General features: G+C 36.7%; 1 protein-coding gene across 1 annotated transcript in view; it reads right to left on the reverse strand.

Moving 5' to 3' along the window:
* Window positions 1-10,709: 10,709 nt before the first annotated feature.
* MBOAT2 (membrane bound glycerophospholipid O-acyltransferase 2) overlaps window positions 10,710-12,004 on the reverse strand; it is a 94,420-nt gene continuing 93,125 nt past the window's right edge. The window contains exons 12-13 of the mRNA XM_075707221.1: window positions 11,520-11,671; window positions 10,710-10,971 (exon numbers count right to left, since the gene is read on the reverse strand). Coding sequence (XP_075563336.1) covers window positions 10,749-10,971; window positions 11,520-11,671 — 375 coding nt within the window. The 3' untranslated portion in view covers window positions 10,710-10,748. The remainder of the gene's footprint in view (window positions 10,972-11,519; window positions 11,672-12,004) is intronic.

Raw genomic sequence — 12,004 nt, forward strand, 5'->3', positions numbered from 1 at the left:
GTGTGGTACAAGTGCTTTTGCTCACCTTTTTAAGCATGATTTCTCCTATTACCTTAAGAAATTCTTCACAGACAGATAACAAACTCCCTTACATGCACAAAAATTCTTAATACAAGGCAGAAGAGCAAGCTATGAAAATCAAAAGCTAAATCCACTTAGATCTTGCACCAAAACACTGATTCAGCTGAAAGACTAGGAGAAATTAAGGCATAAAGCACATTCTTATTTACGCAACAGAAATGCAATGTGAACAGATGGAAGATGAATGAATCCCTGCAGTTACTGCTGAGCTGAAAAGTGCTCGCTCTGTGCTACTTGAACATATGCATACGGGCCACTACTCAAGGATGAGTGGTCCTGATGGTTCCAACATCCATATATTCTTATGAACATAAGAGAAACTGCAGTCTGATAGGACACTGCTTATGTTAGCCTCCTGAGATTTATGGATTTTCAAATGTTTTCAAAATATTAGTTTCAGAGTTTATACCAAAATGTATATTAATCTCTCACTTCACAATGTCCTCATCACCCAAATCCTTATTCCAGTATCATAGCTTTCCACCCATCCGGTGTTAGCTGTGTTCTCACCCCACAGCTGCAAATTTATCAGGCAGAGAGAGTAGCTCCTTCGCTCCTGTGTATGAGGGAACTGTACACGCAGTGGGAGCATGGAGGCAGGGAAGGCACAGCTTTCTGTATGCTTCTTCACTTTCTTCCCCTTTTCGTACTAATCAGTCCAACTCCTGACATCCTTGTGCCATCTGATCTCAGGGAAAGGCAAGACAGTGTCTTGTGCCCTTCTGCTTGCACCCTACCCTTACACAGTAATGAGATTTTTCCCACCAGTGATTAATTAACGTATTCAATGAAACATGGTCCTACCGAAGGGTCAAAACTGGAATCTAGTAGAGCTAGGATTTCACACAAAGTATTCCACTTCTCATCAAATACTACTTTTTTTTTTTTTTCTGGTTGGCAAGGCATATAAATAATCTCTTAACAGTCATCCCCAAAAACTTTTGTCATATCATTAATATAGTTTAAGTGACACTTAACTCAGAGTAGAAATTTTCCAGAATCTGTAAAGTGTAAGAATACTTGATTCTTATTATGCTTTTTAAAAAAGTAATAAATGTTGACGTTTGTAAGCTGCTGCAGTACAGCATATAATCCTATAAAAAAAAAAAAATTCTTCCAAGCAATTTTCTCTTTCCAGCTTTTCCATCTCCTATAGGATTTCACAGAATCACAGAATGCATGAGGTTGGAAGGGATCTCTGCATGTCCCCTCTTTGCATCAAGGGCATGTTGCCAGCTCATGTTCAACTTGGTGACCACCAGGACCCCCACATCCTTCTCTGCAAAGCTGCTTTCCGGCTGGGTGGCCACCAGCACGTACTGGTGTGTGGTGTTACCCCTCCCCAGTTGCAGGACTTTGCATTTCTCCTTACTGAACTTCATGAGGTTCCTGTCAGCCTATTCCTCCAGCCCACTGAGGTCCCTCTGGGTAACCTCATGGCCCTCTGGCATATCAGCCACTCCTCCCAGCTTAGTGCCATCAGCAAACTTGCCCCATCATCCAGATCATCGGCAAAAGACGCTAAAGAGGATCGCACCCACTATCAGCCCCTGAGGTACGGTGCTAGTTACTGGCCTCCAACTCAACTTCATGCCACTGATCACCACGCTCTGCTCCTGGCCTTTCAGCCTGTTTTCAATCCACCCCACTGTCTGCTCATCCAGCCCACACGTCAACAGGTTCTCTATGAGGATCTTACAGGTGGCAGTGTCAAAAGCCTTACTGAAGTCCAGGCAGCCAGTAGTCACTGCTCTCCCCTCGTCTACCAAGACAGTTCTTTCACAGTAGAAGTTTATCAAGTTGGTCAAATGTGACTTCCACTTGGTGAATGCACGCTGACTATTTCCAATCACCTTCTTGTCCTTCAAGTGTCTGCAAGTTGTTTCCAGGATTAGTTGGTATTCAATACTCTAAAATCATGGATAAAATTTAGCAAGACTTACCCCCCCCCCCCCCAAAAAAGAACATTATGTGCATTTTTCAAGTAATTATTAACCTTTTTGTTTAGCCTCCCTCATAATAAATGTATGATTTTTAATCTTTCCATTTTTAAACAACTGAAAAGTTTAACTGTCACAGTAACCAAGCTTCTCTCAGGCACAGAATTGCCCCACTATTTCAGATTTCAACCTCTACCCAATACAAATATAAATTAACAATTATTGCTGTGCTTTAATAATTAAGAAGCTTATTATTCTGATTATAATTACTGTAATACTTAAAACTGTTTTCTTTCCTTCCTCCAATTTCCTCAACTTAAATTGATCAAAATCATGACCTCGTAACATGCATATTTTTGCCACCCAACAAAAGCATTAATATGGGAAGAGGCTGTTACGGGGTAGAGAAGGCGGCAGCCATGTTTACTCATTGTACAACAACCCAAACAGTAAAGCAGGCAATGGAGGACAAACCAGGAGGATTTGGCACAAAGACCAACATACTTCAAACAAAAGGAAAGCTGGCATGGAATTCTCCCCCATGAAAGAAGTTATTTATTATCAATCAAGTAATTTAGGTATCCCATCAGGAAATCACTGGGAAAACATTAAGCATGTGGAATACAGGAGTGTTTTGGGTTTTACCTCATGCTTGATGTGTATTTAAATGTTTTTCTTATGACAGCAGAATAACTACAATAAGAGTGTGGAGAGTCCTTTTACTGTCATCATTTATTTAGTTTGGAAAGATAATGAGTAACCCCCACAGAGAATTAACTCTTTTGCTACTATAGATGACCATCCTAGGAAGATCTGTTAAGATGTACTGGCAAACCTTGCTGAGGGTACAGGTCTCCATCTCTAATCTAGTAAGTAGGCTGAAGACATCTTCTCCTAAAACTACCTCTGTATTCTATACCAAAACGTCCTGCATGTTATCAGGAAGTTACTCAGATGGAATTAAGTTAATTATAGGCACAGGAAAATATCTGCTGGCTCCAGGATGTTCTTAATCAGGACACTTTCTGTTCAGTACCTTAAAAGAGCAGGATTAAAAATTTCCATCGTAAGAATAATCAGATTCACCCACAAGTCTTAGCATCCTGAAGTAGTAGCAGAAAGCTGTGTTTTATCTTAATTGGTTCAAATGAGTTTTTCACTAAAGGCAGTAATAAATGTTTAGTTTGTGAATATACTTTTCATACTCCTGACCGATTCCATCGTGAATGCGTATTTGAGAAGGCAATTTCCATGGCAGTCTCTAACTTCTGGTTGAAATGACAAAAATCACCAGAGCTTCTAAAATTGCATCTGTAGTCCTTTGTGTTGAAATGGCAAGTATTTTCATCTCCCACGATACAGCTTGCTAAAAGAGAATTCTGAACACACAAAGCTTAAAAATATCTTTACTACAGTAGGGCCTTTCAAGGGGCCAACACACACATTCCAGTATTCCTCTAGGGTGGGACCACTTGCAGAAACAGATCTTTGTAAAGATGTCTTCACAAAGTTACATTGGCTTTACAGGGTTTGTACTGAAGCAGAATTAATACCAGATCAAGAGAAGAGAGAAGACGATTCAGCAGGAGACAGGAAGTGATGGAAACAGCCCTTGTTTAGTAGTGACACATAATGTCCCTTCTTTTCTGTAACAATCTAAAGGCACATGGTAGAGAACCTTTAGGTGAAGGAGTCTCAGCCTGCTTTAACATACTGTCACCAGCCAACAGAAACTATCATAGCGGAGTCCTAGCAGTCAAGTTTCAAAAAGGAAGAAAATGCACATGTATGGTACACGTTTAGTCCCGCTTCTTTGGAATCATCAATTAAAGCAGCAGCTTGTTCAAAACATTGATTTTGATTTGTTAGTTATAAGGTTTCCATTTCTCAAGCTAAAAATACTGGAGTCGTCATGTTCAGAAGTAGTGCACATGAGGTAGCAAGATGCTTTGAGATGGAGGGTTTAAAATTGCATAAGTACCTTTCTCAAGTAACAAGAGGCTTGAAACTATTTGCCAGCTCTACTGGAAAATAATTATATGCATGTATTTGTATATAAGCTCTAGAAAACAAATGAAATAAAAGCAATTTTTAAGCAGGACACTGTTTAGTAATCTAAAAGGAGAAAATACATGAAAATAACTTTGTTCTTTAGCACTCATTAATGACAGACACCAAAGAATTTAGAAAAACAAGTTCACTTTTTTTAAACTACAGTTTAATCAGATTTAAAGACACAAATTAGAAAAAAACATTTATAGGCAAGTTAAAAACACCTTTAAAACATAACAGCATGCTGCTTCTGCAGCACTGCTGAGACAAATTAGAAATAAGTAATTATTAAAATATCACAATCACAGTGTAACTAACAGTGGTATTTTAATTTTACCATACACCAACACTTAGTTTATGGATCTGTTGAAAAATAACACTTTTTAAAAAATATATATTTTGGAATAATAAAAATGAAATTCACTGACAATGCATTATAATCTGAACCAGGAAAGGCAAATTTAGGAATACTGTAGCTATCCACTTCTAGGAGTGTTTTCTCACCTTAACATATGGGTAGTTGGAGGCATAACAACTTCTGCATTGAGGTAAAACTATTCCCTTGAATGAGTAGCCAAGGCAGGAAAGAACAAAATTCCATATTTTAAATTCTTAAATTGAATAACTTATTACAACATCTTTGAATAATGCTATATTTACCCATCTTACACTATTTTTCATTCAATACATTTTGAATGTTCTCTTCTAACTGATCTAGAACACATCCGAGGTCTGGGATTTAAGAATAACTACCTAATTACTATTGTATCATTTTGACACCTTTGTCACAGTAAAGACACATCAGAAGATTCTTCATAGAAATAGTCAACACCACTGGACAAAAGAAGGTACAAAGAAAAGTTATGTAAAGAGAACTGATAAACACATAGAAAGGCAAAATATGCGTAGGCAAATACTCCTTAACTTATTGTGACGAAAGATTGTTGCACCTTTAATACGTAGTGTTGCGCTATTGTGATTATCGGTCTCTAGGCACCCTGTTTCTCTATTGTTTTATTTCAGATTACATCGTCACAGTTTGGAAGCCTGATCCGACTAGAGCATGGACCACAGCTATCTGTCTATATGACATATTGTGGTGAAATCTAAATGGGAATTCCAGCTTGGGGTATTCCTCCTTCAAAGAACGAAAGGAAGGAAGGAGATTGTGCAGAGGTCTCTTGCCAAGAGGTTCATTTGGAATAAGGTGCTAGACTGAATCACTATTAAAACCTTCCTCCAAAAGTGGCCCTAACTCAGATTTCAGTCATATATCTGAAGTCAAATTTTGTATTCATAGCCTGCAGCAGAATATCCTGTAAGGGTTGGTTTTGCAACAGAGTGAAAGAAGCCCTTTAACTTTCCACTTAAAGTGTAACCAACAGATTCTATTTTCACTTTAGGAAGCAGAAAGCTTAGTACTCTGAGAAGGGAGCCCAACAGCCTTCAGCACAGGTAGTGTGTACAACCGGAGGGCTCAACACTAGTCTCATGTAAATATTGATATGGCCTATTTTAAGTATATTTATGCACACTACATGTAACTACAGTTTGTCAATTAGTAAAGTTTACACGATGTTTATATGGATATGCACATGGATTTAGACAATCTAAAAACACCTGAAACCAAACCCAGGCCTAAGTCACTAGACACACAGCTAATGCACAGAGATGAAGTGGCAAAATTTGCTTTTGCACATTTGTATACCTACAGTGAGCAAAATTTATTTTAAATATTTAATGGGATAAAAATTGTTACAGTCGATGGTTAGGTTTTATAAAAACATACAAAGAGCTCATCTCAAACCAAGATTTTGAGAAATTAATTTTTTTTTTTTTCACGTAGTTGTGACCATATAAGCGACTGCTGCAATATTTGCAGTTGCAGCCTTGCAGGGTGACTTTGTGGATGCCTGGATTTCATGGTGTTTGCAAAATGTCTAGGTTAAGACAGCCAACACATCAAAAATCCAGGTAGATCTAACATAGAGCAGCTGCAGCCTGGGTCACAAGCAAGTAGACCCTCTGTCAAGCTCTGCATGTAGGGTTAGCTCCCCCCAAGAACTCTGTGGCAAACCCTCCCGGCCACTGTCAGGACATGTTCTTACCAGAGACTTCTTCACAGCCAGCTTTTCCACCATGACTGTGAAGAGGATCAAGACCAACAGTGCCAACTAGCTTAAATCCAGACAGATCTGGTAATCTAACGAGCATACGCTCAACTCACTGGAGTATCTGCTTAGATACTTGTTCAGCATAGTGTTTAAATACTTGTTTAACTTTAAGTACTGACAGCCAATTGATTTTTTAACAGGAAATTTAAAAATTAGACTCTGAAGTGCTCTTCTGAGTATTACTGGACCTAAATAAATACATAAAGGCTAATCATGTAATGAAATGCTGTGATGAATCAGCACAGAACCAATGTATATTATTCATATGTAGAGTCTGCATCATTAAAATCCTTAAATTTATTTCCATCTATTTTTCTAACACTGATCACTTTTCAACATAAATGGCAATATTTCCAAATTTTCATTGAAAGGGAAAAATTCTCAAACCTGATTTCAGAATTCAGTAAGAATTACAAAGTGAAAGACTTAATGATAAGGGAAAGGAAAGCCTAAATAATTGTAACTTGTGCTTTTAAATTTCTTTATCATTCAAGGCCAACTTATAAAGTTGAGCATGTGAAAGTTTACATGTAAGCAACAGTGACACATTTGCAGGCAAATGTGAGGACACATTTGACCATGTATTTAAACAAATTGTCAACAATTTGTTTGCAAAACTTCTGAGAGAAAAATCCAGACTCTGTTAAAATTACTTTTGATCTGAATTTGACAGGAGGTGAGGATCTCATAAAGGTCTCCTCTGCATCAGAGGACATTTTACCCTAACCAAATCAATGCCATCAATAGAGGCACAACTACCTCGTGTGCATCCTGTCATACAAGCATAGCATTTATATTCATATTACTTATTCCCATAGGGGAAACAGAACAAGTTATTTAAGTGTAAAATTCAAATAAATAATATACTATACTGGTACAACTCATACCACAAGTCAGCATCGAGCAGGGAATATACAAAGATCTCTTCGTAAAGTCTTCTCACTAAAGTATGATTTGTTATCAAGAGCATATTGAAATGCATACAAATATTTTTACATGGTAATATATTTTAAAATGTCACCCATTACTGAAATCTTGTCTACATGTCAACTTAATGAATGGCCATGGAAGAATAAGTTTCCTGAATAAGGGCATATCTGTAACTGTAAAGCTAACAAAGCCTTCCCGATTACAACAGTAGTAGGCACCACTGAAAGTATTATTTAAATATATAATATATATCTCTCATTAATACAGAATCATAAAGGTTAAAAAAAGGTTAAGCAAGCAAATAGTTACTATCAGGGTGACTACGCTTACTAACTAACGTTAACTCATTAAGTGCCTGAATGAATTGTTCACAATAGGCAAATACCTGCAAAGCACCATAAAATTATGAATGATATGTTGTATTTACTTTTCATAGTGTGCTGATCTGCAATACAGAAAACACTTTTACCTTTTGGATATACATCAGTTATTAAGTGAAAGAATACTTAAAACCATGTTTCCTTCATGCCCAAGACATTCTAGGAAATTTACTTTCTACTATTTTTCTCAGCAAAAACAACAGTAAATCACCACCATCCTTTCAAATTCAGTATTATAAAGTGATTTGTGTAAAACCTAAAAATTATCTAAAACATAGGGGCTGCCTGCTCTTGACTTTCTGACTGAATGGATAAAAAGGATCCAGTGCGATAGCAAGGCAGAAAACTAGTAAAGCAGAGGGAAAGCAACAACAGCAAACCCCAGTTTGACTAAAATCAGCGTGCTGCCATTGAAACAAAAAACCTCTTTCTGTAGTCCCCAAGATAATTCATTTGCATGAAGAGCAGATTTTGGTTCAAAGTACTTTTATATTCAGCAACGACATTTAAAGGGCAAATTCTAGGACACTACACTTAAAAATAAATTCTGTGCAGAACTAATTAATTGTCGTAATTTTCTTGTGTTGCAATTATTTAAGGGGTTCAGATCACAAAGAAAAAATTGTATTGCATGCAGACACCAGTTGCATCCAATTTTGAAACCCATATCTTGCCATTTGTGCCCAACTAAAGCATGTACCTATTTTCTTAGCTGTTTTAACTTCCCCACATACAAAAGTTCTGAACAAAACTGTACCTGTGAATTCACTCACACAGAAGTATCAGCCTTTGCTATCTTAAACCTACTTATTTTCCGGGAGTGCTTAGAACTGTTTTCATATCTCCTAATGAAGAATTAATAAGCCTCCATTGCACATATGGGCATGCATCCCAGAACAAGAAAACAAGACTACCAGAACTTTAATGGGAAAAATGGCACATTAAATGTTGTATTAGCATCCAAAAGTGCTTGTTTAGGTAGATATGTAGACTGCACCAACAAGATGAAATCAAGTTCAACAGCAACAAATGCTGAAAGAATCAACCTTAATTCTACTCACCCACCCAGAAATGTTCAGTTCTATTTGTTATTTTATGTTAAGCGTCCCTTCAAGAACAGAAAGTAGAAAAATGTCTTTCCTGATTCTGTATCTAATAAGGATAATCAAACATAAAGAAACTAGTGTGCCCTTGCTTATAAACAACAGAAAAAACCATAATGCCATTTCAAAGAGGCATACAACCACCGCAACCCCATGTGAGGGGAGGTCTACATGGATAATCAAAGTAAGGATTTAGAAATCAGATTATTTTCTTGTAAAGATAATACAGCTGTCACTGAAACAATGAACATCCCCCTACTCATCTAAACAGACTCATCCACTCTCATTTAATATTTAGTTCCCCCTTTCTAACTGTGTAGGTTAATTAGTGCTAACCTATGTATAGGGAAAAGGTACGTCATCCTCCTGGAGTTTTAGGCAAGGAGCCAAAGGCCAGACACAGAACTATCACAGCAAGGAAACAACTCTGACCTGATGTAGGATGTGGTTGTTTAGAGAGTAAGCCAGAAGCATTGTGACTATTTTTGCATGGTAGTATCCCTAAAGCTGAGGGCTATCATTGCACTTCTGGTACTAAGAATATTCACCCCACTAGTGCCAGATGTTTGAACAAAAATTTAAGGTTCAAAATACTACAACAAAATTTTTCTCATTCTTTTGTAGGTTATTAATCAACAAGCTGCATTATTTTTCTCCAGTAGTATTTTGTGTCAGTTTTAAAGCTAAAAAAACCCTATGTGGATGAACAGTTTGTGTTTACTTACAAAAATTAAGAAAATACAGAATATAAGCAATTAAAATGTAGCCCTTTAACAGTAGTACTCTGGCAGGGACCATCATCACAATAAATGGTCTGGAATAGATATAATCACTGTATTATTCCCTTGACACACTTCCATAATTCAGTCAGTCAGAAGGATTTCTTTCTTTCATTATGTTACCCACAAATATGGTGTGAATTTTGGATCTAAAATTCTAATTTGAAGCAAAGGCTTTTCATCAAATTCATATACTTCTTTGGATAAAGGGCCATCAATTATCAAGCATACAGAAACTGGTTATGATAGTATTTGCATGTTTGATTACTTGTGCGCTAGAGCTCAAGGTAATTTTGCCAATTTATACTGAAAGCGTCATCAACTAACTACTGTACGCCTGAAATGTCAAAACAACTTTAAGTATTAAAACCAATTTTTTGTAAAACAGTTCTATTCTAGAACAAGTATTTCTGGTACTTAAGAGTAAAAACACACTTTAATTGAAATCCTGGTGCTTGCACATTGTCTTCTGTGTCCTATGGCTGCCTTTCCTTCTCTAGCTGCAAAGCCCACTTGGCAGTGGGGTTTTTTTATTGGTTTTAGGTACTTTAAAATAAAAGAAACCTAGAGTGGAGCTATCAAGCCCTGGAAAAGGTGACCCTTCCCGTGTTTTGTTTTTTTTAATCCATTCAGAAGGGCTATGTGTAATTATACTCTTTATCAAAGAAACCTAACTATAATTTGGCATGAGTAATGTTTACAGTTCTGTAATGTACTGTAATAGTTTGAGATAACTTTAAGAAAACCCTCCAAATACTGAGATGCTTATTGCAATTCCCTTCTAAAGATTCAAAAGCATTCTAATGTCTTTGCATTTCCTATTTTTATCTTCTTTATAGCATATGGTGTATTTGAAATATGCTTTCCACATAAAATCAAACTTGAAAATACCCACTTAAAAACAATATTTCAGTAAATAGAGGGTTTAAGGCAAGTCATTCATTTGGAAAAATTCATTTCCATTTGTTAATCTAGACTGACACAATTTTATTCCACCCCATCAGTGCCTTGGGATACACAACGTACATTCAGCAAAGGGCACACATATGACCCTATGGACATACGTTGCAAGTCCTGAGTGCCCATTGAAATAATGGTAATATCTTCATATAAGGCGTGACCCACAGGGACATGGCATGGGAGGGGTTAATTTGTTTTGTTTCCAGTCTCACTATGGTATGTGATTTTCCTAGGTAATGCATTCTTTTCTTACTAAACATCTTTGCAAACAAATACAAACCCCTTTAAAAGGTGCTAAAAATGGGTTTCTGAAAACATACAAAATATATTCATCATAGTATTTCCTCAATCACTGTTTTAATGCTTGATATCTGCAGGTTATTTCTTGTTTCTGACTGAAACTGTTATTTGTTGTGGAATAATTGTTCTTTTGCAAAAGATTTTCTTCTTCTAGTTTTTTGGACCACACGGGCTGGATGCTTTCATGATTTGTACTTCCTTTTTGAGTTCTTTTCAATGGAAATATCAACAACACCAGGATGCTGGCAATATGAAGACAGAAATAGCAGGAGCTAAAAAAAAAAAAAATTCAATAAAACTCTGAACACTCTTACAGGATGCTTAGGGAATAAACTGTCAAAACCTACTTGCACACAGTACTTTGCATGCAAGACATTTAAGTCAGGAAGACATTAATATTTCCTTTTTAAGAAAAGTAATAAGGGGGAAATCAGAAATGAAGTCTTCCCCCACAGTACTTAGTGCGGTAACAGAGATGTAAAGTGAAGAAAAGTCTGCTTTCAACTCTCCTTCACAAAAGTTACTTTTGGGAAGTCATGCTATAAAATAGTTCAAGTGTATACAGTAATCTCAAAGTTACCCTCTGGGTTTTGGTTGGGTTTTTTTCCCCCCCTGCCCCAGGTCTATTATCACAGGAAAACAAGATCACTTCATGGTTTTCTCATACACAACACAAACTATGTTCATGCACTAGAACATAAATACAGTTTGATCAGCTAACAGTCTTATAATTATCACTAAAATAGCTTCAGAAATCTTATGCCACAGGAAATGCTTCTATTCCAAGTTAAGAAAAAGGAAACAGGTAGAATGTGCTTACCTGTAAAAGGTGAAAGAGGGTTTTACAGAGAGCAGTACAAATGGCACAACTGTGTAACTTATTGCTACTTGAGTTGCCATCCATGTTACAATATCATAACACAGTTTAACAGCAGGAGATTCAACAAAATAGTGTCTGATATTTTTTCTTATCTGAAAAAGCAGATAATAGTAAGTTAGCTTAGGAATAAACTCTGAGAGCTCTCTTACTATACAGAGTTCATTGCACTTCCACAAAATTCATCGTACAGTTTGGTTGATTATCTTTGAACTATTCAAAATACCCATCAACTTCAACAGGAGTCAGTTCAAATTCCCTGCCTTTTAGGATGGTGCACTTCAATCGGCACAGGAATTTAAGTATTTATGAATTTAAGCAAATGAATCCTCCCCTAAATCCAATGCAACTTTGGACTACTTGTCTGTAAGAGGCAGACATTCTATTCTATCAAGCCATTCTGTAAATACAGAGTGTTGGAGTACACG

The sequence above is a fragment of the Pelecanus crispus genome, chromosome 3 (genome assembly GCF_030463565.1).
Source record: "Pelecanus crispus isolate bPelCri1 chromosome 3, bPelCri1.pri, whole genome shotgun sequence".
In the NCBI taxonomy this organism is placed as follows: domain Eukaryota; kingdom Metazoa; phylum Chordata; class Aves; order Pelecaniformes; family Pelecanidae; genus Pelecanus; species Pelecanus crispus.